Source organism: Magallana gigas, chromosome 1 (genome assembly GCF_963853765.1).
Source record: "Magallana gigas chromosome 1, xbMagGiga1.1, whole genome shotgun sequence".
Lineage (NCBI taxonomy): Eukaryota > Metazoa > Mollusca > Bivalvia > Ostreida > Ostreidae > Magallana > Magallana gigas.
This window is the reverse complement of record NC_088853.1, coordinates 60,709,167-60,735,178: the sequence shown is the minus strand read 5'-3', so window position 1 is coordinate 60,735,178 and position 26,012 is coordinate 60,709,167. Positions and strand designations below refer to the sequence as shown.

General features: G+C 32.8%; 1 protein-coding gene and 1 long non-coding RNA gene across 3 annotated transcripts; one reads left to right on the top strand and one right to left on the bottom strand.

Annotated features, from left to right (window-relative positions):
- Nucleotides 1-6,534: 6,534 nt before the first annotated feature.
- LOC117690443 (uncharacterized) lies at nt 6,535-11,144 on the bottom strand. Its single transcript, XM_034474682.2, has 7 exons — nt 10,965-11,144; nt 10,316-10,402; nt 9,868-10,014; nt 9,532-9,614; nt 9,146-9,237; nt 8,659-8,768; nt 6,535-8,395 (listed from the first exon to the last, which is right to left on the bottom strand). Exons 1-7 carry the CDS (start codon nt 11,142-11,144, stop codon nt 8,072-8,074), a joined length of 1,023 nt encoding a protein of 340 aa, XP_034330573.1. The 3' UTR covers nt 6,535-8,071.
- Nucleotides 11,145-11,447: 303 nt separating this feature from the next.
- LOC117687078 (uncharacterized) lies at nt 11,448-20,016 on the top strand. Of its 2 annotated transcripts, none has more exons than XR_010711931.1 (4): nt 11,448-11,540; nt 11,752-11,801; nt 14,185-14,261; nt 15,506-20,016. It is a non-coding gene; the product is annotated as an uncharacterized lncRNA (long non-coding RNA). The 2 variants fall into 2 exon arrangements; XR_010711927.1 differs by having other exon boundaries at nt 14,185-14,316.
- The last annotated feature ends 5,996 nt before the right edge of the window (nt 20,017-26,012 follow it).

Sequence of the window (26,012 nt, the reverse complement as noted above, 5' to 3'; positions counted from 1 at the left end):
TTGGATACATAACAGTTGAGATCGACACAAAATTTAAAATTTTGATTAATTCATGTGATTTTGAATGACCACAGTTGTGAATGGAATTGTAGATCATTTTGGAGAATAAGCGGGTATTGAACATAATTAATGCACATGATCAAGCATACTAGTATGACAAATAAAGTGTCTTACACATGTAAATCTTAATGTTAAAGCTGCTTGATCCAATTTTCAATAAAATAATTGTACGATTTTAAACGATGGTTATGCTAAGTACTTGTATGTGTGCAATAATATACGTTGCAGTAGTTTTCCCGGTCAATTAAGCCATATTTCAATGAAAAAATTATGTAAATGTTAAAACTCGTTGAATCCGGATGTTGGGTATTACGGCATGCTGCCCAATCTGGCGGCATTATTCAGCCCCCTGACATTTTCCCACCATTTTTGTTTAAAAAAATTGTGCAATCCGGATCTTGTCTATTCTGTAAACCGGCGAAATGAAAAAACATTATGCTTATAATTAGTGAGAGTTATCTCCCGTAGTCCGTCTACTTATCAATCGGTCGGCCTTCTGCGAGATATTTTAAATGCTCAATTATCGACCAATTTTTTTGTCGTTGCTATTGATTTAAATAACTGTAAATATAGATCAAAACTAGCAAATCACTTCAGTTAATACCGTAAAGTCTTGTTATGAATTGCAAAAATTAGATAATCAGATTATAGTTCACCCCATTTTTTAAGGCCGTGATTCAGGATACTGTGAGAGTAAGACTGCCGATATTGTTTGTTATTCCCGTTGTATGGCTACACGTACTGAGTTGCATATTATTCTGTCAAAATGCTCAATTTTTAAAAATAAAATTCTCATTATATTTATATTTATCCACTGTTTCCCTGCATCATAACTGTTATCGCCATCAGGTGTTTCAGCCACCTGTCGACTTGTTAATGTTTTGTTTAACAATTTACGGTTAAGCATGCATTTTTCAGGTAGATCGGATGCTTGAAAAATTATCAATAACGATGATTTGATTCAAAAAGTATTTCAATCGTATGTATTCCGTTATGGATTTATTGTTTCAAAAAAAAAATTTAAAATGAAAATTGGTACCGTATAAATAAGATCGATGAAATCTAATATATTTCAGAACAATTTTAAAATTTTACAAGAATACACGGTCAGGACCTACTGCATTAAATACTTTAATTAATTTGCAACAATATCCTCTAAACCGGATGTTGCCTAATCCGGCCATTTTTTTCAGAACCACCCTCCGCCGGATTAGACAATTTTTGGTGTATCCACAAAATATTCGACATAAAAGGGTTTTGCGTTATTTCGCCTCGTGATTAAACTGGCCCCTTACGTCGAAGCTAGTATGATTGTATTACGACTTTGACATCTGTCTTTTTTTAAATAATCTATTGTAACATATGAAATATCCAGCATGACTATTAAAACAAAAATAAAGCAGTGTACATTTGTTCATTAATAGTTTTTTATGTTTACGTTGTTTATAATCATTGCAAAACATGCAGGAGGAATAAACCCAATCATTCGAAAGATGAAACCCAACCGTTTTCTTTTTTAAACATTCCGATGATGTATTTTTGGAGGGGGGGGGGTTATGCCCAAAATTTATTTTTATTTATTTTGAATATTTCTAACGTTGAAGGAAGAGCAATTCCGTGAAAATACATCTGTAACTTTTTAAGATCATTCATTTGGTTTGCAAGGAAAATTATTTGATAATGTAATAGCCGACAAATCGGAAGATGCAGCTAAAAGAAATTTCTCAACTTATTATACCTCGAAACGTTATTTCAAATCAAGCACCAAACAATAAAGAGAAATCGAAATAATCGACGGATATAAATGTTAAAGTATTCTTATGATAAAAATTTGTATTTTTGGCAAACATAAATTAATAATGTTTTATCTCCTACAAGATATAATCGCACCTATGTTTTGTATCCATCTCCTTTAACTCTTTTTAGCCAAACCTGTCAAAATTCGTGGTCGTTTCACCCTCTTGTTGTAAACCCCGCTGAAATGTTCACCATCGATTCGCTGTTGAACGAAAGACTCGACTAGAAAAACTTGCTGCATGGGCCGTCTAACATTACTAGTTTTAATGATGAATTCAGAAACTTATAGATTTCAAAAAGTGTCATTTTTTGTTTAGTTACATGAACATTGCCATTCATGCACATACAACTTGTACAAAATAAGTTATATGTTATTCAACCAGTGTTTGAAATTTAAGACCGTTATTGAAATATGTGGGAGAGAAATTTTAGGGGTCATCCTTTCATCTTTTTATCGGACCCGTGTAACAAAATTTGAGCCATTTCCGAATAAATGTGTGCACAAAAATCGTTTATAAAAGAAAGCAGGTAACGGGAGTTTTTAACAGGGGAGCAGGGAGTGCTTTAAAATTCATATTTACTTGTATTAATTTACCTTGTAAAATTATCAATCATAGGCATTAGTTAACTGCTATTGCCTGATTGGCGAATTTGATTTGCCTATTGACTCCATGACATCTACAATTTCGCTTAGTTAAACGTAAACATTTTTAAAATATAGGCTATATGTAAGCATGTACTCCAATCAGGTGCTGTACTTTACAGAACGTTAAAAAATTACGCGATTGCCGAGCGCTTCTTTTTTGGGAAAAATAGTCCTAAACAGACAGCAAATACATAATACAGCATACAGACGTTTTTATTAATATATATAATTTATGTATCAAATATTTAAGTGTGCTTCAATATACAAATTTTAAAGCCAATTCTATTTTTAACCATGTGTTCTCTACTCGATTTTCAACTGTCCGAATACAATCAAAATATTTACAATGAATGCACATGTACATAAACTTTTTAAAACTCACATATTCTTTTAGAATCAAAAATAACATTTGATTAATAAATTAAAAAAATCAGCAATTAGTATGCTTTTTAATGAATCTGACAACCATTGAGAAGAGGTTATACCAATATTGTGACCCTTATTATTTTACGGCCTGAATGTAAATAATACTTCAACTTCTTTAAAAATGGTTAGTTTTATCGTGCCCGCACCTACCGAACGCTTTTTAAATATACTTCAACTTTTACATACTACATCCTGCTTTGGAAACGGAAGACCTTAATAATAACTAGACACGATCTCGTTGCGAGCAACGAGGAGGTCTTCCGTCCGATTTTTAAAAGGTTAATCACGTCATCGACTTTAATTTTCGACAACTAAACATGATATGGAAATATGAGTGAAGTACTAATGCTTACCTGTAATGCTTTTTATAAGTTCTCTTACGTTGCTTTTTTAAATACTTGCATTTCTTTCAATTGAAATAGACAAGATTAAACTTTTTTACCTCTGGCCCCTAATATCCCTAGTTAGGTAACGCATGAGAAAATCATTATATTGTAAGGATATATAAACGTATTATACCTAAAGTCTGTCCCAAGATATTTTTGCCACACATTCTCTTAAATTATTTGATATTTGTAAATATCTCTTGATTCAGACGATGTTCATTCGATAGTATGAAAAAATCCCAAGATTTCCCTTTTGAAACGCTCCCTCTAGCTTGTCAGGTTTTAATACACGGCTAAAAAAAGAACGTCTACGGGGATTTTGCATTGCATCAGCCATTATAAAGCCCGGATGATAACTTTAAAAAATTGTGCTAGATATTCCGAAAGACTTCCAAATTGAGAAAAGATGTAAACATTCCCCATTATAAATATCCGTAGGAAATCTGTTTTCGATCCTGTGAATGTTTACGAAGGAAAAATGGTAATTTGTAAATGAAGTTTGACCCCTAAAAACGTTATTACCTAATTACGTAACACATGTTAAAATCGATTTCTTGGATACATAACAGTTGAGATCGACACAAAATTTTAAATTTTGTTTAATTCATGTGATTTTGAATGACAACAGTTGTGAATGGAATTGTAGATCATTGTGGAGAATAAGCCGGTATTGAAAATAATTAATGCACATGATCATGCACATGACAAATAAAGTGTCTTACACATGTAAATCTTAATGTTAAAGCTGCTTGGTCCGATTTTCAATAAAATAATTGTACGCTTTTAAACGATGGTTATGCTAAGTATGTGTGCAATAATATACGTTGCAGTACATGTAATTTTCCCTGTCAATTAAGCCATATTTCAATGAAAAAATTATGTACATGTTGAAACTCGTTGAATCCGGATGTTGTTTATTACGGCATGCTGCCCAATCCGGCGACATTATTCAGCCCCTTGACATTTTCCCATCATTTTTGTTTAAAAAAAATTTGTGCAATCCGGATCCTATCTATTCTGTTAACCGGCGCAATGAAAAAGCCTACTGCATATTATTAGTGAGAGTTATCTCCCGTAGTCCGTCCACTTATCGATCGATCGGCCATCTGCGAGATATTAATGCTCAATTATTGACCAATTTTTCTGTCGTTGCTATTGATTTAAACAACTGTAAATATAGATCCAAAGAAGCAACTTTTTTCAGTTAATACCGTAAAGTCTTGTTATGAATTGCAATTGGATAATTAGATTATAGTTCACCCATTTTTTTCAGGCCGTGATTCAGGATACTGCGGGAGTAAGACTGCCGATATCGTTTGTTATCCCCGTTGCATGGCTACACGTACAGAGTTGCATATTATTCTGTCAAAATGCTCAATTTTTTTTTTTTTATATAAAATTCTCATTTATATTAATATTTATCTATTGTTTCCCTGCATCAAAACAGTTCTCGCCATCAGGTATTTCAGCCACCTGTTGACTTGTTAATGTTTTGTTTAACAATTTACGGTTAAGCATGCACTTTTCAGGTAAATCGGATGTTTGAAAGATTATCAATAACGACGATTTAATTCAAGGATTTCCATCGTATGTATTCCGTTATGGATTTATTGTTTGAAAAAAAATATTTAAAATGAAAATTTGTACCGTAAATAAGATAAATGAAATCTAATATAATTCAGAACAATTGAACATTTTGCAAGAATACACGATCAGGACCTACTGCATTAAATACTAAAATTAATTTGCAACATTATCCTCTAAACCGGATGTTGCCTAATCCGGCCATTTTTTTTTCAGAACCACCCTCCACCGGATTAGACAAGTTTTGTTGTGTATTCGCAAAATAATCGACATAAAAGGGTTTTGCGTTATTTCGCCGCGTGTTTAAACTGGCCCCTTACGTCGAAGCTAGTATGATTGTATTACGACTTTGACATCTGTTTTTTTTTATATAATCTATTATAACATATAAAATATACAGCATGACTATTTAAGCAAAAATAAAGCAGTGAACATTTGTTCATTAATAGTTTTGATGTTTACGTTGTTTATAATCATTGCAAAACATGCAGGATGAATAAACTCAATCATTCGGAGGATGAAACCCAACGGTTTCCTTTTTTAAACATTCCAATGATGTATTTTGGGGGGTTTTTGTATGCCCCAAATTTATTTTTATTTACTTTGAATATTTCTAACGTTGAAAGGAGAGCACTTAATTCCGTTTAAATACGTCTATAAATTTGTAAGATTATTCATTAGGTTTGCAAGGAAAATTATTTGATACTATAATGGCCGACAAATCGGAACATGCAGCTTGAGGAAATTCTCAACTTATTATACCTCGAAACGTTATTTCAAATCAGGCACCAAACAATGAAGGGAAATGGAAATATTCGGCGGATCCAAATGTTAAAATATTCTTATGATAAAAATTGGTATTTATGGCAAACAGATTAATCATTTTTTATCTTTCTTTCAGAATCAAAAAAAAATAATTTCTAAATGAATAAAATCAGCAATGAGTTTGCTTTTTAATGAATCTGACTACCACTGAGAAGAGGTTATACCAATATTGTGACCCTTATTATTTTACGGCCTGCATGTAAATAAAACCTCAACTTGTTTAAAAATGGTTTGTTTTATCGTGCCCGTACCACTGCACGAAAAGTGACGTTTAATCACAAATTATACTCCTATTAAATCCCATATTATACGTGAAATTTAGGCAATTAATGCGGATTTAATTTTAAATTTTATGTGGAGTTTACTTGAAGTTTTCAGTGGCGTAAAATTCTTATTAAACGCCGAAATTTAATGACATTTAATATACAATTAAACGCAAAGTAAACTACAAGTAAAAAGTTATTTAAACTTCATTATGCGCGAAATTTAAAACATGATTTTACACCATTTTACGTCGAGTTTCAAGTTTAATCACTCATTTTACTCGACTTATATTCCACATATAAATGTTTATTATATCGAATTTTACGCCGAGTTTCAAGTTTAATCTAATCATTTTACGCAACTTAAATTCAAGATTTAAATGTTTATTATACCCAATTTTACGTCAAGTTTCAAGTTTATTCACTCATTTTACGCAAATTAAATTCCATATTTAAATGTTTATTATATAGAATTTTACGTCGAGTTTCAAGTTTATTCACTCATTTTACTCGACTTATATTCCACATTTAAATGTTCTTTATACCCAATTTTACGTCGAGTTTTAGTTTAATTTTCTCATTTTACTCAACTTATATTCTACATTCATGTGTTTATTGTACCTCACTTTACATTGAGTTTTAAGAACTACAAGCAAGTACATGCAAGTCATTTTCCAAAATTCAACATTTGTTTAAATTTTTGACTTATTTTAAGGATAGTAACATTGTTTTTTATTATTATTGAAAAGACATATCCATGTAGCAGAGCAGCTTAATTACCAATAGAGTCTAAAGATAAAAGAATATGGAGGATTGTTGTCATAAAGCATGAGCCAATTTATTTGTACAAAGTTCTTCAGTGCATGGAAAATGTAAATCTCATTCACAAAAACACAATAAAACGATGAATGGTTCACCTTTTGAAAAATCTCAACCTGGATTCCCAAAGTATTGCTTTTCAATAAATACAAAGTTTTTAATACATGTATGGCAAAATAATAATTAATGGTATTTAAAGATGCATAATTGGTGCATATAAAATGTTTCTTTTAAAAAAAAAATTGCATTTGAAAACATAAAATCATGAATGCTTATTCCTTATCAACATTAATCAATCTAATCATTTCATATTAAATACACAATTACTTAAACAAAAACCAAAACAATGAAACTGATATAGTCAACATTTTATGTTTATAGACTTATAATTATCAAGAAGTCTCAAAGTAGATAATTATCAATTAAAATCTGTGGGCTTATCCCATACTAAATGGACATGGATTCAAAATTGGATGGCACACTATTCACAAGGAACCTTTAATCAACCATGATTTCAAAATGCCTCATTTAATTATATCATTTTTTTAAGAAAAATCGAGGAGAGGATACATGTAGGTTGTGCATGTTTTCAAATCCTTATTGAAATTGTTAAATGAAATATGATTAAATCCAAATAAAAACTCACAATCATACCAAAGTCATACCAATTTTAAAAAATAATTTCTATATGACATGGGGGAGGATCTGAGAATAGAGTGTGTCTAATCGGGACAAACTATCATCAACAATGTATATATACAGAATATTTCAATACACCAGCTATATAGCTTAGGAAATCAAAATTAAATTTATGTTACATGAATTAAGTTTTAATTTTTTTAATATAAAATTTTCTTTCGTAATGTGTCATATTTTCACATCATTAATTAAAAAAAAAAAATTATAACATTAGAATTGAGTGTATATGACAACATTGAGGAAAATATTAAACCAGGGAATTGTTTAAGAAAGAAATGTAATTTACATAATGATTTTATACCCACAAATATTAATCTAATTGAAAACCATTGCTCAAGTTTGTAGAATATCTAATTGAAACAGTACAACAAGATTATAGCAGACCTCCAGGCAGGAAAGATAATGATTCATTGTTACTGTAATAGTTTATATCTTAATATAAATTTATAATGGAATTTACACTGTTAAAGATACGGGTAAGAGGAATAAAAGTAAAACTGGCATGACTTTATTTACAAATTTTTGACTGGAGTATCTGCTCTAACCTTGTTCTACTGTAGGAGCATTTATACAAACACCCACTCATGCCCATCTCTGAGAGTGGGTTTTGGTCTTTCAGAGGGGTTATTGCCCTTGACTCTCTTTATTTTTTGTCTTCGAGAGCGACTTGACTGAGTCTTCTCGAACTTGGAGTCCAGCTCTGCAATAATCCCGCTGAACTCCTCAGATCTCCACGGCAGAGGTTTGACAGTGAAGAAGGAGTCCTCATCACTATTTACCTCTTCCTCCGAGGACATGTACGTAATGTCCATGGCATCACGGACACGCCTCTTTTTCTCTTCATCCCAACCAGTTTTTTTGGAGATCATGGATGTTCTCCACTGCAATTTCTACAAAGAAAAATATAAATGCAATAGGAGGAAAAAATCTACACCTCATGCAAATAATATGAAGACTTCGTTCTCTTTACTATAAAAATACAATTAGTAAATGTACAAGCAATCTTTGTTGACAACTGTAATATGCAATGTTTTCATTAAGCTTAAAATTTTCTTCTTCTTATCTTTGAAATTTTATACACCATATGGCTCAAAAATAAACTTAAATCAACTTATCTATTCAATATAACATAAGCTTCAAGAAATTCATTTACCCTTTTTCTTCTGCTATAATGAAGCATTTTCATTTTGTGCTTGTCTACTTTTCCTGTAGACTCTTTGTGGTTTTTTTGAGATATGGAGTCAAAGTACCTCCCCACAGCAGCTAAAAATTGAAATAAAGGGTACATACACACAATGTATATTGAAAGGAAATATAATATAAATACATATATCACTAATCATAATTAAGATCATCATCAAAACCCACAGGTTTTCTCTCCGTTACACTGCTTTCAACCAATGGGCAGTGTGTAGGAGAGAGAGCAATGGGTTTCCATGATGAATTAATACATGTAATTAGAATGAGTATAAGCATAACATTATGTGAAATAAATCTGTATAGAGTAATTTTGGATGAATAAGAAACCATCTCAATACTAAAAGTATGCAGAAGCAATTCATTAAAAAACAAATAGTTTAAAGTGTTGTCAAAATTAATGTATCTTGTATGTATATATTACATGTACTTGAACATCATACCTTGGATTACACCATCCTGAACCTCAGGGTAAAGTCCCTTCACAAAGCGCCTTACCGCTTCAGTTGTCTCCTTATTTTCATCAGATGAGACCCTTTAAGAATTTATATAATTGTGTTAACTCATGATTTTCCCAATGTAATGCTCCAACAATTGAAAATAAAAATGACTAAAGCTTTGTTATAGATATAATTATACATGTAAATAAGAAATTATATATAACAAAGAGATTTGAGAACTTAGTAGCTTAAAATCATTATAATAGAAAACAGTCTTTAACATTCTTTACATTTAAATGGCATTGCTTGTAAAATAGTAAGCACTGACATGGATGATTTGAATTTTTAAGAACTTATAAATGTAGATATGAACAAAAAATGCTTTTTACTTCATTTTTTTGTCTGCCATTTTGGTCACCCATTCTTCAGAACCATCCTCTATAGCATGCTTGTATGCATCATGAACTGCTGTCTGTTGGGAAAAATTGTGACAGGTATAAGGACTCAACATTTTAAGTTTTCATAGCATGTAATTTACATGTAAGTCATGTTATCATATCTAATTTTTAAAAAAAATAAGAATTATCTGTCTCTGAAAATTGCTTCTCATGTTGACAGAGCCAAAAGTAGGTAGAATGGTGCAATATCAAATGAAAAGAGTGCTTTACCTCTTTAAAGTTTATCTTTTTACTGCATAAATAAATCACATTTACATATAAGCTTACTCTGATTCTTGGAGGTATGGTAGGTTTCGGGTCTTCCTTCCTTCTACAGTCTTTGCTTGAGGAAATCTCCTCCCTGAGGTTTTTTACTTCTGTCGACAAACAGTCAATCTTCCGATCTATTGACCTGAGGTAGTCAATTATCCGATTCTACAAAAAAATGAAAAGTTGTAAAAATTGTTCAAAGCAATTTAATTTCATGTGTCCCTATATGCTTTTGTATATTTTGCAAATAAAATCTTTTCATTTTGAAAATCTACATTTAATGGTTTTTTTTTTGGTCGACTCAGTTATTATTTACTTAATTAAGTATTGTAAATAATTGAATTTATCGCTGTATATAAATTTACAATAAAGTCAGGGGTCCATGAAAGATATTGCCATGCCCATGACAGATACTGCCTTCATTGTAGTTGTAATTCTTAATAAAAATGTAATTTAAAAGACATGCCTCTTGACCAAGGGATAAATTAGTTCCACTAGTTGTTGGTGTTTCAGGTACATGTAATTCTTGAGAAGCTGGAGTCATTGGTGTAAGCTTGAACATAAAAGATAAACAAATGAAGATGTTACAGGTACAAAGGTGTACATTTCGGAAATAGATCACATTCTGCTTTTTTTTTTTCATTCAATAAATTCCATGCATATTCTGATTCAATATTACTGCCAGAGAAAATGGATTTATAAGCACAACTGCTTGATTTGTACAGGATGCATCTTACTGTATTAAGAAACAGACTAAGGCGAGAGAGAGAGAGAGAGAGAGAGAGAGAGAGAGAGAGAGAGAGAGAGAGAGAGAGAGAGAGAGAGAGAGAGAAAAAAACTAGTTAATAGTATGCAGAAAAAGAAAAGTTCAAAAACAAATAAATAAATAAAAGACATAAACACCTGTGTTTTTAATTAAGGCATGAGAGAGTGATTAGCATGCAGCATGCATTATAAATTAATATAAACAAAGTTGAAAGTAAACAAATGTATGACTATGAGTAGTGGGAAGAGGGGGGTTCCATGACCCCCCCCCCCCCCTCCTTCTTCTTAAAGTCAGTCAAAGTATCTTACAATTAAGATGTAATAAGTCAATGACCAGACAAAATACTCACTACTCTGCTGCGTCTCTGTTTAGAAGTTTTTGAAGCTGATGGTGTGCTTGTCCTCGGTTTTCGTTTCCTGAGGAATTCTGAATACACAGAATCCTCTTCCTGACTGCTGTCGCTTTCCGATGCATCCGACGGATGGAAACTATCTCCTGAGGAGAATGCTACGGCTTCGGAATTAGACATAACGAATTTCAACTACTGTGAAAACCACGAGATGTTAACACTTTGGGAACACTTTTGCCGCAACTTAGACTTTGCGCCAAAGACTTTGCGCCAAATATTAATGACTATCATTTTCGTATAACTATTAATAATTAAAATACATCCATATTTCGATCATTTTTTACTTCATTTTCAGTTTATGCGTACTGGAATAAACGTTATATATATTGACAGCGTATTTTTCTCTCTCGACTCCCCTTATTCTTTTACTAACTTTGACTATACGAAACTAAATATGCATCACCAGCTTCATCAATATTTTGGCGGAAAAATCAGACCGCGCCCAATGCATTGTCTGCACATCGCACATCAAAACGATGTAATCAACAGTTCCGAAGCGTCAACAGATTTGAAGAGGTAGGATCTCTCTCTCTCTCTCTCTCTCTCTCTCTCTCTCTCTCTCTAGGAACAATTAATTAGATTACTGGTACAGTATTAAAATAATGAATTATGGGTCGAAATATTTGTAGATATGATCATGAGTGTGTGTGTGCATGTGTTTGAAAATCCTTCAAAAACTATGATACTCTCGATCGAATACTATGCATTTTTGTTTTTTGTAATATAGGTGAAACAGCAGTCGTACATGTAGGCCTATACTGAGTGAAGTTCTAGGTGGTAAGTAATATTTTATTTATTATTTCACTTTATAATTATTTAAACATTTGTAACAACGTTAAATTATTCTTTATTAAGCAGTTAAGTCCTTTTAGAAAAACTACAAATGAATTGTTGATGATCATGGTTATGTCCGCTATTCAAAATAACTTATCCACTTCGTTATTTTCACCTTCCCTAACCTCATAAAAATGCCTTTCTAACCATAGCACCCTCATACAGTTCTCCAGACTTGTTAATGACATTTTCATTTGGTCACCACACAGCATAAATATTTATAGAGTCTGCAGACTCTCTTACCCCATGACCTAATTAGCTGCCTCTGACACAACATCCCTTGACCTGATGAACTCTTAACAAGCATTGAGCTGCTCCACATGCTCTCTCTCTCTCTCTCTCTCTCTCTCTCTCTAACCAAAAAGTGGGGAGAACTCCTTCCAAATTCATTTTTTATTGTAAGGGGCGGGGGGTTCAGCCCACCCCCTTCTGAAGCTATCTCTCTCTCTCTCTCTCTCTCTCTCTCTCTCTCTCTCTCTCTCTCTCTCTCTCTCTCTCTCTCTCTCACAGTCTCCAGTAAACATATAAATAAACAATAATTTATTCAATATAATATATTGGAGGGGATTAGGCAGCAGGCACAGCTTATTATAGCCCTCTGGCCCTACATATATTTTTATTGACTGCTGACAATACCATGATGCCTTGAAAATTAATAACAAATAAAATTCCAGTCATAGTGTATAAATGATTGTTGGTTCTGTTATAATTTTTATTATTAATTTCACTAAAGTCATGCTGCGGTCATTAAAGTAAACATTGTTATATTATATTCAGTTCACAATTTAAAATTGAGAGAGAGAGAGAGAGAAAGAGAGAGAGAGAGAGTGTAAATGTAAAAATTGGGGCTACAGCTTTGTGGTCAATTAAATGTGGTAGCCAGAATGTTATCTCATGAAATTAGGTCTATGAACTGCATGGAGGTTACTAGCTGCTAATCAATGGTTGTAAAGAGTTCATCAAGTCAAGGGATGTTGCATCATTAATGTTAGCAGAAGCAGCGAATTAGGTCAGGGAGGTTAGAGAGTCTGTAGACACTGTAAACAATTATGCTGTGTGGTGACCAGATGAAATTGTCATTAACAAGTCTGGAGAACTGTATGAAAAGCTTGGAATTTTGTTATTAGGATCTTTTGTACATTTTTGATTATTAGTTAGCTACATGTAATTAAGATATTAGAATGAAACTTTAAATGCACTTGCGTAAATTGATATTCTGGGAAGAAATTAAACAGTCAGTTGTTACTATTAAAGAAATTCGCATAAGTTATGAAAATGGTCAGTTTCTTTTGGTCAAACTTCGCAGTTACACTTTTGTATCATGTATTTTGTGTCCGCTGTCATCGTCTGGAAACACGGTTTGGAATACCTGATATTGATATAGTTGTTTGCGACAAGGGACCACGAATTACAGAGAGCAATCATTTGCAATACTCAACCGTCCAATATATCAGTGTGTGGGAGGGGGAGGTGTGCTGGTAGCGTGAAGTTCCTTTAAGGTGGTAAAGTCCATGCTGTGACATATTAATTATTGAAATAAACAATAAAATCAAGTATAATGTTATCAACAGTTTATTTTCCAAAATCGAAATACAACTTTATAACAGCGTAGGGTTCACTGCGGATCTGTAAATCATGAGTTCCAATACCGCTGCCATGGGGATTTAAAAAATTTTCCCTTTCCATAAATTTTTAAAACCTTTTTAGGTTAAATATTGTAAAATTGGAAAGTTCTACACTAGTGAAAGAATTTCAGTTTTAATGTACTTTGATTCACATTAATAGCAACAGGTGTCCCATACCACCTTAAATAATAGGGAAACCTCTTTAAAAATCATGAAAAATGGGTTTTTTTGTGAGGAACTAATAGGGGGGGGGGGATCAGGCCTCCCCTTACCCCCGATGTTATGCGCTTCTTCAGTCATAAAAAAATGTGCAAACTAAGTACACCTGCATTTTATAAATGTAAATTTGCATATCATAATTGTTCTGGAGACTATACATGTATTTGGTATATTAAATAGATTGCATATTCTCTTTTGACCTAACAATTGATATTCAGCTGGCTGAATTTCTTAGCTTTTTAAAAAGCTAACCTTGTAATAATTTCCAGTAGGTTGTTTAGTTTTATTTCACATTTATTTGCCATCAAAGGGAAGATCATGCAGACCAGCAAAGAGCAGATCTTTCAGAGTGACTGCATACATTGTCATGGAATCAAAACTTTTTAGTGTGCAGTAAGAACTGAGAATAATAGCTATGTCCTTAAAGAGATAAAATTTCTAACTAGTCTATAGTTATCTAATGTGAACATTATTTTTTATAGATAAAATGGGTCGACATTCCACCAATGAAAAAAGGCAGAAAAGAAGGGAAAAAAGACGTAATAAAAGACTGGAAAAGGCAAGGAAAGAAACTAGCAAACCAGAAAAGTTTGAAACTGTCTCTCCTATGAACTGTAAATATAAATTTTAAATTATAATATATAAATAGTGCCTGTTTGGGAGGGTAACTGTTGAAATTGACACCCCGAGAAAACTATTGTCAACCAACGCGAAGTGGAGGTTGACAATGGTTTTCGAGGGGTGTCAATTTCAAAAGTTACCCTTCCAAACAGGCACTATTTATTTTATTATACTGAATGTCTTATTTTTAAAAAAAGAAATTACTTTTTCTATATAGAAATGAAGTGAATTCTACGGCGAACAGAACGCGCATAATTTACGCGCATGTAACAATTCGTTGTGTTACCCGTTGCCAAGTGTGTTGCTAACGCTGAGGGTAATAGAACGGATTATCAACTGCGTCTAAACCAATCAGATTTCAGTATTTAACATGAAAGTATAATAAAGTTAATTGCTAACTTTATTAAATTATCATTTTGACATGTGAAAAGTAATTTTTTTCAGATTTCAGTAGCACAATGGGATAAGGTTGAATCATACTAAGAATTTTAAGTATATTGCTAATAACGTTTGGGTTGCACCCAAACGGGTACGAATGCCTTTATTGGCGTTAATTTTTTTCCAATTCTTCTATCCCCATTTGTATTTGTCTTCCATAGTTTTTTGGTATGATTTGGCTTAAATTCATATTTTCTGTGCAGATTTATATTGATACCCTACAGTTAAAAATATGAATACTTAAACTTTTGATGAGCAGTAAAATATGTATGTTAATTTTTGAATGTGACCTTTATTTACAATTTGGTTACATTAGGGACATTTACATTATATAAATAGTGCCTGTTTGGGAGGGTAACAGTTGAAATTGACACCCAGAGAAAACCATTGTCAACCAACGCGAAGCGGAGGTTGACAATGGTTTTCGAGGGGTGTCAATTTCAACTGTTATCCTCCCAAACAGGCACTATTTATTTTGTTATACTGAATGTCTAAATTTTTAAGAAATTTTACTGCTTTTATATAAGAATAACGTGAATTCTACAGCGAACCGTACGCGTATAATTTTTGCGCATGTAACATTTTTTAATGTTACCCGTTGCTAAGTGCGTTGCTAACGCTGAGGGTAATAGAAAATATTATTAACTGTGTCTTAACCAATCAGATTTCAGTATTTAACATGAAAGTATAACAATATATTTTAGCACAATACACATTTTGCAATCCTTCACATTTTAATTATAGTGGACATCGTAGATGACACCTTTGATACCACAGAAAAGGAGATTGAACTGGAAATCAAAGAAAGGGGAATCAGAATTGACGATACATTTGTGGCAAAAAGAAACAGAACAGCTCAAGAACTGTTTGGAGCAGAGGACAGAGAAGTGGTTAAACTTAAGAAGATCCTAGAGGATGAGCAACACAAAAGAGACAAATTGTTAAGATTTACTGATCATTGTATTTTTTTAGTCAAAAAATGTAGAAACTGTAAATTTTGCAGGCCATAGTGTATCCATGGATGTTTCAATTATTTTTACTATGAACTCTGTATTCTTTAAGTGTTGATAGCTATCAAAAATGTCAGAGAAACGTAAACTCTCATTTTTTCACATTGCTCATAGAAAGAAATTGTCTAGAAAGGAATGTCCTGGCTGTAAACAATCTTTTTCTATTAGGTATTTTGAACAGCACACAAAAGAAAATTTTGAGAGTAGTACTAGACTTTGGAAGTGTTCGAAAACAGATTTTGAAAATGAACCAGATGTACAAATGTGTGAGCATATAGATAACCAATCTTCGTCAGATGATAATCTTGCATCATATAGATTATCTGATGTTTTTGCTTCTTATGTTAAGAAAAATGTTTCACAAGATTTTCATGACAATGATATGGACAGTGATGAGGAAGTTTGGAATAACATATCCATCGATGATATAGATTTAGACTTGCAGACAGGTGATACCACAGATAACAATACGCATGTGGAGAATGTTCCAAATAAGAATGTAAAGTTAGGAACACTTTTGATATGGTTTTGTATGTTTTTGTGTACATGGCAAGCTGTATCTGCACTTCCCGATTCTGCTATGAATCATTTGTTATCATTTTTGTGGACATTTTTTAGTCAGCTGGGTGAAGAATCTGTCATTTTTTCAAGTTTTGCTGCAGTTTTTCCTGGATCAGTCTATTTGTTATGGAAAAAGTTAGGTCTTAAAAAAGACAATTTTTTAAAATTTGTTGTATGCAGAAAATGTTTTTCTATATACAAATATGAGGAATGCTTTTTGAATGTTGAAGGGCAAACTATTTCTGGTAAATGTTCTTACAAGGAATTTCCAAACCATACGCAACTTGCGAGAAGAAAACAATGTGGAGAATTGTTGCTAAAGCATGTTACACTGTCAGATGGTACAACAAAACTTTATCCATTTAAATCTTATTGCTATAAGCCATTACAACAATCTCTTCAAAATTTGGTCAGGAGGCCTGGATTTGAAGATAAATGTGAAATATGGAGATCAAGAAAACAACAGCCAGGATTCATGACTGATGTGTATGATGGGAAAATTTGGAAGGAATTTATGACAACCGAAAAAAGTTCATTTTTAAATCATAGAAATAACTATGCACTAATGTTAAACTTAGATTGGTTCCAGCCATTTGAGCATGTGAAATACTCTATTGGAGTAATTTATGCTGTTATTTTAAATCTACCAAGACAAGAAAGATTCAAATTAAAGAATGTGCTGTTGATAGGAGTAATACCAGATCTCAATCATGAACCTTCTGTAAATAGTTTCATTTCTCCATTAGTAGATGAACTAAAGTTAGGTTGGTCAAAAGGATTTCAACTTTTGTCATCCAAAAGTCCTAATGTTAAAAAAACATTCAAAATAGCACTTCTCTGTGTTGGTTGTGATATACCAGCAACTCGAAAACTTTGTGGATTTTTAGGTCACTCAGCATGTTTAGGGTGCTCAAAATGTTCTAAAAAATTTCCTGGAGATTTTGGCAAGAGAGATTACTCTGGTTTTGATGTAAATAGTTGGCCAAAACGCACATTAGAAAATTACATGTCTTCAATCAGAGAACTGAAAAAGGCTAAAACTCAGACAGAAAGAGATAGACTTGAATCTTCTTTGGGGGTTAGATTTTCGAAACTATGTGAAATTGATTATTTTGATCCTGTTCGAATGTCTATTGTCGATCCGATGCATAATTTATTTCAAGGAACTGCCAAAAAAATGATGAAATTGTGGCTAGGATTAAAAGTTATACACCCAGAACAGCTAGTCACAATTCAAGAAAGAGTTGACTCTGTTGATGCAGCAAGTAATATTGGGGCAATTCCTCGGAAAATTGCATCTTCCTTCGGAGGCTTTACAGCTGAACAATGGAAGAATTGGACAAATTTTTTTTCAATTTTTGCTCTTGTTGATATTTTGCCTAAAACTGATCTTGATGTTTGGAGAAAATTTGTAATGGCATGTAGAATCTTGACAACAAAATGTATTTCTTTTGCTGACATTTCACAATTTGATAGATATATCATTGATTTTTGTAAAGGCATTGAGAGAATATATGGCTCTTCAGTTGTGACACCCAATATGCACATGCATTGTCACCTATCACAATGTGTTTCAGATTATGGCCCTATTTACTCTTTTTGGCTGTTTAGTTTTGAGAGATATAACGGTCATTTAGGGAATATGCCAAATAATAGTAGAGCCATTGAAATGCAACTAATGAGAAGATTTTTAAGAGATTCATTTGTTCATTCATTGGAATTTCCATCTCTTTACAATGATGAGTTTAAAAAACATTTTCCAACTGTAGTATCTGAAACAGTTCATTCTGATGTAGAAATTTTAAAGATCATGTACATGTCAAAGAGAAGTGCTCTCATAATTGGACAAGATTGGCAAATTAGCTCTGTATTTGAATGTAACAAGTCATCATGCCATGTTTTTTGTTCAGAAGATTATGCTATGCTGAAAAAAACATATTGTCATTTGTATCCCAGTGATAATGAACACATTGATTGTATGCCCAAGTCTTTTAGAAAATGTTCTTCAATTACTTTTGGGGGAGAAGTGTTTGGATCCTATAAGTCTCGTCACAAGCGCTCCTCTTATATTATGGCATACTGGCATGATAATGATGGGAAAATTATCAGTGACGTAGGCTCAGGTGACCTTCAACCAGGAATCATTCAGTATTTTGTTCAACACAATCTCCTAATGGGTAATGAAAGTAGAGTCCATTTGTTTGCAAAAGTTTTCTGGCTTATGCCATTTCCAAATGTTTACAGATTTCATTGTGGCAAGCCAGTTGAGATTTGGAAAAAAAATATTTACGACACCTTTGGACCGTCTGCTTTTATTCCTGTACAGAGAATCTTTTGTAGATATATTTGTGCAGAAGGAAAACTGTACAACAAGAGCGTTTCATATATTTGTCCTATTATGAAGGGTATGAATGTGTAGCCACTAGGTAATATTGTTGAAGCTCTTAATATCCATCATTTTCAGTATGAATTGAGACTGTGAACGTTTATGGAGTTATTATGTTAAGCACTTTACAAAGAATTTTTTGTAGATAAGTTGTGCAAATGGACTACTGGGCAACAAATATGATTCAAAATGTTTTTATATTGTTGAATAGCAGAGTCATTTCTATGATGTGAAGTGTTTTACATCTTTTTGATTTAATAAAGCGATAATTTTAAGCTTTGTAAAAACAAATTTTGATCTAGCCATGAAGGTTTGAAAATGGGTGGATGAAATGTGATCTGCGAATTTTTTTTTCTTTGGTTTTGCCCTGTTCTAATTGGAATAGATCATTATTTAAAAAAAATTGAACCCTCTTCTATTAAGCACAAGCCAAATAGAAGGATGTTTCGTCCTGTGCCAGTCGGCATCGGCCTTCTTGGAAGGATGTTTCGTCCTGTGCCAGTTGGCATCGGCCTTCTTGGAAGGATGTTTCGTCCTGTGCCAGTTGGCATCGGCCATCTTGGAAGGATGTTTCGTCCTGTGCCAGTTGGCATCGGCCATCTTGGAAGGATGTTTCGTCCTGTGCCAGTTGGCATCGGCCTTCTTGGAAGGATGTTTCGTCCTGTGCCAGTTGGCATCAGCCATCTTGGAAGGATGTTTCGTCCTGTGCCAGTTGGCATCAGCCATCTTGGAAGGATGTTTCGTCCTGTGCCAGTTGGCATCAGCCATCTTGGAAGGATGTTTCGTCCTGTGCCGATTGGCATCAGCCTTCTTGAAAGGATATTTCCTCCTGTGCCAGTTGGTATAAGTCATTTTTAAGGGATTTTTTCCATGTGTTAATTAGCACCATCCTTTGTGGAAGGGAAATTTGCTCTGTTTCTCTCGCATCGATTTATCTCTTAATATACCCTATCATTGCCAGTTTTAAATGATTGAACCAATAGTGAGTTTATAAATGAAGCTATATTATCTGCCTTGATGTAAAAAAAGTGACGTTTTGGTATCAGTTATTTGTTGTTTTTAATTTGAAATTTTTGAATGTGAATTCATGAGGCAGACTTTAAAGTTTTGCAAGCATTATGCAAATTCATGAATGATTGTAATATTTGGAAGAACCTTTTGTTAAAAAGACATGCACGAATTTTAAAAGATCAGGTCACAATACATGTATTCACTACACAGTAGTGTTCTATTCTTTGTTCTTATTTATAGATAGTTAGTATCTGTTCCTTTTCGATTAAAAGTTGCTATTTATAGTTTCTTAACTCATTTGTTTCTGTTGCTGATTATTAAGAAATAAACAGCAAGGTAAACAGTTCCTCTGGATTTGAATTTGGTTAGTCACGTGATCAAATCCTTTGTAGCATGAAGGTATCATCAGAATATTTGATCACGTACCAACCAAGTTCATATCCTGGTGAACTTTATAGCATTGCTGTTTATTACTTATATTTACATTTGAAAAATGAAAATCATTCAGAATTGTTAAAATTACCTAGTTTTTATGTTTACCAAAATCCACCCGGTAAGCGCGTGCTATGATCATTTTGACGCCAGGAAAGTTTACATAGAATTGATAGTTTTCGCTATATTAAAGGTTCATATAAGGAAGTAAATATTGGAAAATGAATTAAGTACCGGTAAATGCAAAATTTTAATTTACCTTGCAGCGTAGAAGTACTAGTAATTAACTACATTCATAACAGTTTCAAAACCACAGGAGACCACACATTCAGCTAATATATTGGATACAATTTTGTTTATTACATTAAAAAAAAAACGAACGAAATGCGCAATTCAATATGGACATCAAAATTTCAAGAGCATCATAGTAGAATGTAAGATGAACTGCATTTTAAAATTAAAAAAAAAGTATTTCACCCACTGCGCGAATGAGTGTAATACTTATAACTCTTCATGGACTTGATGTTTATTTGCTTATTATATTCTAAGCAATGATTTTGCTGGCATATAATTTACAATATATTCTTTTACTTGTTTATTTTCTTTGTAAACTCCTATTGAATTTGAAATGTCGAGTTTAAGAGAATTTAATTTTAACTAAATGTCATCTTTAATTTTAAATTATACATCATTATATGTATGAGTATAATTCTATTTTAAAATCGTATTATATTTGAAACTCTGCGTATAAATGTTATTTAAGGGAATTTAATTCAAATTAAATGTCACATATAATTTAAAATTTAACATTATTATATGTATGAGTATAATTCTATTTTAAACTCGTATTATATTTGAAACTCCGCGTATAATGTAGTTTAAGGGAATTTAATTTGAATTAAAGTTCACATTTAATTCAGAATTATACATCATTATATGTATGAGTATAATTCTATGTTAAACTCGTATTATATTTGAAACTCCGCGTATAATGTAGTTTAAGGGAATTTAATTTAAATTAAATGTCACATTTAATTTAGAATTATACATCATTATATGTATGAGTATAATTCTATGTTAAACTCGTATTATATTTGAAACTCCGCGTATAATGTAAATTTAAGGGAATTTAATATTATTAAACGCCATTTTTCGTGCAGTGTACCTACCGCAAGCATGTAACATTGGACTTCTTAAGCTGCCTTATCTCGAACGCTTTTTAAATATATTTCAACTTTTACTTACTACATCCTGCTTAACACACACACACACACACACACACACACACTCTCTCTCTCTCTCTCTCTCTCTCTCTCTCTCTCTCTCTCATAACTCATAAAAATTCTAATATTTTGTTAGCCAAATGAAGTATCACATTATCATAGATATGTGAATATCGCCTATATTTTGTTGAAATTGGTAGGGTAATGCATTTAATTCTCAGCAGCAAAATGTCACAAACGGACACAAGTGAATTTATTTACATTTCAAATCGTACGACTGTAAAACGTACAATTGTATTATATTCATTGATGGCAGCTTTTTTTTCCCTTTATTATACGAACTATGATTTAAATCAATGGTTTGATGCATCGTTAACCAATATAATTGGAAATGAAAATAACAACGAATCAATGGGCATTGGAATGTGTGATAACGTATAAACACGAGAAGCATGTGTCCTACAGTGAATCGGCTGTCCACTAGCGCGGCATCTCCTCGACCCGTGTTATGAAAATGTACACTCAACGTGGTGGGTTTGAACTGTTAACGTTTGCAGTTTGATAACTGAATTTTATTTTCCAACAATAAAACTGTTTCATGACATAGACAAGAACACAAAGAACGCCTTTTTTTCAATGACAGCCATACTATCTATTTTCTTTTTTAATTACGAGAGCAAAACAGCAATACTTCGTAGGTAATAATATAGTCTTTTTTTTATTTACTCTTTAATATCGTTAAAATCTGAATTCATTGTGTTTGCAGCTACATAAATAAACCCGTGTGTGCATTACAACAATGCGTATATCTTGTGTATTGGATAACGGCAGACCGCTCGCTAGTCCAGCCGCGACCTATTTTCTCGGCCACGGGCAAGGATCAGATACGTATAATTGTTTACATACATGAAGCTCGGAATACAGCTAGCAAGATTTTAAATGCGACTCAAATACATTGCATAGAAGCAATTCTTATACACATAATATATTTCCCTAGAAAAGAATTAAACTGTTTAAACACTTTCCGAATGCAAGCTAGTACACTGTCTATGGTATTAGGTAAAGGTATAATCTTTTTTATTTACTATTAAAATCATTAAAATCGGAAGTTTTGTGTTTGCAGGTACATAAAAAAACCCATGTGTGCATTACAGCAAGACGCAAATCTTGTGTATTAGATAACGGCAGACCGCTCGCTAGTCCATTCGTGACCTATTTCCTCGGCTGCGGCAAGGGATCGGATACGTAATTGTTAACATACACAGTTCGGTATACAGCTAGATTTTAAATGCGACTCAAATGCATTGCATAGAAACAGTTCTTTTATCCATAATGTGTTTCACTAGAAAATAACTAAAATGTTTAAACACTTTCCGTGTGTAAACCGGTACCCTTTATGTCAGTTATACGCACAAATACCCCGTTTATTTGCCAAATAAAACACAAATACATGGTAACAAGTCTGGCTTTTTACACTCATATTACGCAATACCCGAACAAAATATTATTGTAACGACATTAATAAGATCATAATGAACAACTTTTGCCGCGACAGCCATATCGAAATCTTAACCGCTTTTGAGTTATAAAGTGAACACTTTGAAGGGTTCTAGGTCCTTAATTTGAGGGGCCAGCCCCTTTTTCTAGGAGTAAAACAAAAGATCTTGTAAATATAAATTTTTGTTCTTCTACATGTCTTAACAAAATATTTGTGAGAAAAAAGATAATCTAAGAAAACCAAGCAAAATCACAACGCTTTTTTCATCTCATTTTTCGAGCCCTACTGAGCTTTAGCGCCTTTTGTGCCTGAAATTTATTAATGCCTTATTACATATCTACAATCTTTTGTCTATCATTCCTGAAATTATGAACTTAATATCTTTTATAGTTTTTGATAACTCTCTTGGACAAGCCGACACTCTGAAAATCAAGAAAACGTCGATATTTCAAAAACGGAAATGACGTCATCAACCAAAAAAATTTCCGATCAAGTTTAAACTAATGTCAATAAGATCTGCAAATTTTATTAAAATCAATCAAACAGTTTTCGAGTAATCGCTGACACAAAATCGGTAAGAAAAAAAAAGGAGAAGAATGAGAAAAAAAAACCGAAGAAAAACAATAAGGTCTTCCGTTGGAAACGGAAGACCTTAATAATAAAAAGAAACCGAAGAATAACAAGAGGGTCTTCCGTTGAAAACGGAAGACCCTAATAATAATAATAAAAAGAAACCGAAGAATAACAAGAGGGTCTTCCGTTGAAAACGGAAGACCCTAACTAGAGCAAAGCTCGTTGCAAAGCAACGAGTGGGTTTTCCTTTAATGTCGAAAGTAACGCTAAAAGTACCTCTAAGAAGCAGAGTTCTTAATCTAGTAATAAAAGTAACTTAAGTACAAAAAGATAAAAAAAATTCTAATGATTCTTGGTACGACTTAACAAAACCCAAATGGTATTAAGTATGAATTAACAAAAAACCTTAACCATTTCAAGAACGACTTAACAAAAAATCCGAATGTGTTAAAGTACGACTTAACAAATTGATATAAACAACATTTAAGGTACAAGTTAACTTTACCTTGAACGAATATCTATTTTCTTAATCCAGAATGCAAAATTAAAATTTCTGTAAAAATCAATTTTTTAATGCTTATATCCCGCATTCAATCGTCCGAATAAGAAATGGATTTCAGTTTTAAATTGAGGTTGATAAGCTCTTTCAGCATTTATGATTAATGACAAAATATTGCTCCGGAAAAAGTTAAGCTTTTGAGCCTTCCTAGCCCCTAACTTGAGGGATCAGTCATATTTTTGATATCAAATAAAAGGTCTCGTAAATATAAACATATTTTGTTCAACAAGTGTTCAAGAATTGTTGACCGTTCAAGTTAAATCTGAAACACTGTGTTTTAGGGGCTGAACCCTTAATCTCCTTAACAGGGCCACCAACCAAACATTTTGTTTAAAACATAATTCTGAGCAACTTTTCCTCTTCATTGCTTTTCAAAGGGTTGACCTTTCGTACTGTGTGCTTGTTGCATCATCAATTGTCAGAAACTTATTGATGTACAGTTTTTCTTTATTATACCTCTGTGAATATTTTCTATGTAAAATTACAATGAACCAGACAACATTGAAATGATGAACATTTCAAAGGGCCCCACTGATGTTATTTAAGAGAATTTTGCTTTGACCTTGACCTATAAATTGAAATTTTTCCAGATGGCAAAGAACTTCTAGATCAATTTCATTCCCCTAACATACAGGCATTTTTGTGCAATCTGACCAAGATTAAGCATATCTTGGAAATAATCTACAGTCTAAAACTAATTTTAAAAAGATCTGCTATGACCTTCGCATTGACTTGGTTCAAGGTCATTGTATGCCATTACCCAATAAGCTCTGTTTAGGTAAAATATTAACCAAATAGGGGCTTAAAGGAGAGTATATGTATGCTCTTAAAATATATGGATTTTTGTGTGATATGATGTGACCTTGACTCTTGATATACAAATATCATTCGAGGTCATTGCAAATCCTTTGATCAGAAGCATCATGTGGGTGAAGTATGAGCCTGATTGGAGCAAAGGGATAGACGATATACTCCGGACAAGGATTTTTTTAATATATAATTCTGCTATAAACTTCACAGTTTACCTTGAAAATAAGTTCAAGGTCACTACACACCCTTTTCTCAAAAGCTCTGCTTATGTGAAGTCTTAGCCAAATAGGGGTTAGTGGAAAGTATATAAGCTCTGAAAAAAGGATTTTTGCATGATCCAATATGATCTTCATCATTTACCTAGAAATTTCATTAAAGGTCACTGCACATAATTTAACCATAGAGACACTCTGTGAGTATTAGCCAGATTGAACCAAAGGGAGAGAAGATATGCCCCAGACAGGATTTTATATATATATAAAATTCTGCTATGACCTTAACCTTAGAACATGGTTCAAGGTCACTGCACATCCTTTACCCAAAGGAACCCTGTGGATGAGGTATGAGCCAGATTGGGCCAAGGGGAGAGAAGCTATGCTCCGGCCAAGCAATCTCGGATGGACAGATGGACATCAACTGATAACTAGAAGGCGTCCACATAACATGCTTTTTTATTTAATTTGAAATATTATCCATGCTATATGCCCATGGTGAATAGTCATCAAAACCATTCATCAGCAGAATTCGATTTCCCTCCTTTTTAAACTAGGAACACCTCTGACCTAATCAGATCGCTGCATTAAATACAAAGTTTGATAACTCTGCAGTCACTTCCTCATTGCATGTTTTTTTTACATTTTACCTCAAATTTGACGGACTCAACGACTGCTGACATACAAACTGGAATCAACACCATCGGATCGGCAAACAACGAGTCTCGCGGTACAAAACACGACAAAACTGCTTTACATATTATTATTTGTACCCAGTTTATTATTAGCATTTTTTTATATACTGGTACATGTATAAAAGAAATTTTAATCGTGCACGAAAACACATACACGTAACTCGGCACATTAGGGAATTTGAAAATGATGATGTAACGATGTTTGAAATGGCGCAGAAATAAATAATTATTTTTTAAAGTATGACTGCATGTTGTTTTGTAGTTGTGTTTTTTTTATTTGT

What these genes read in the sequence shown, in the direction of transcription:
- LOC117690443 (XM_034474682.2), bottom strand. Translation starts at nt 11,144, where the DNA reads ATGTCTAATTCCGAAGCCGTAGCATTCTCCTCAGGAGATAGTTTCCAT. An exon ending in ATTTATCCCTTGGTCAAGAG is followed by an intron (nt 10,015 to 10,315) that starts GCATGTCTTTTA and finishes ATTTTTTTGTAG; the next exon opens with AATCGGATAATTGACTACCT. An exon ending in TCAGGATGGTGTAATCCAAG is followed by an intron (nt 8,769 to 9,145) that starts GTATGATGTTCA and finishes TTCAATTTTTAG; the next exon opens with CTGCTGTGGGGAGGTACTTT.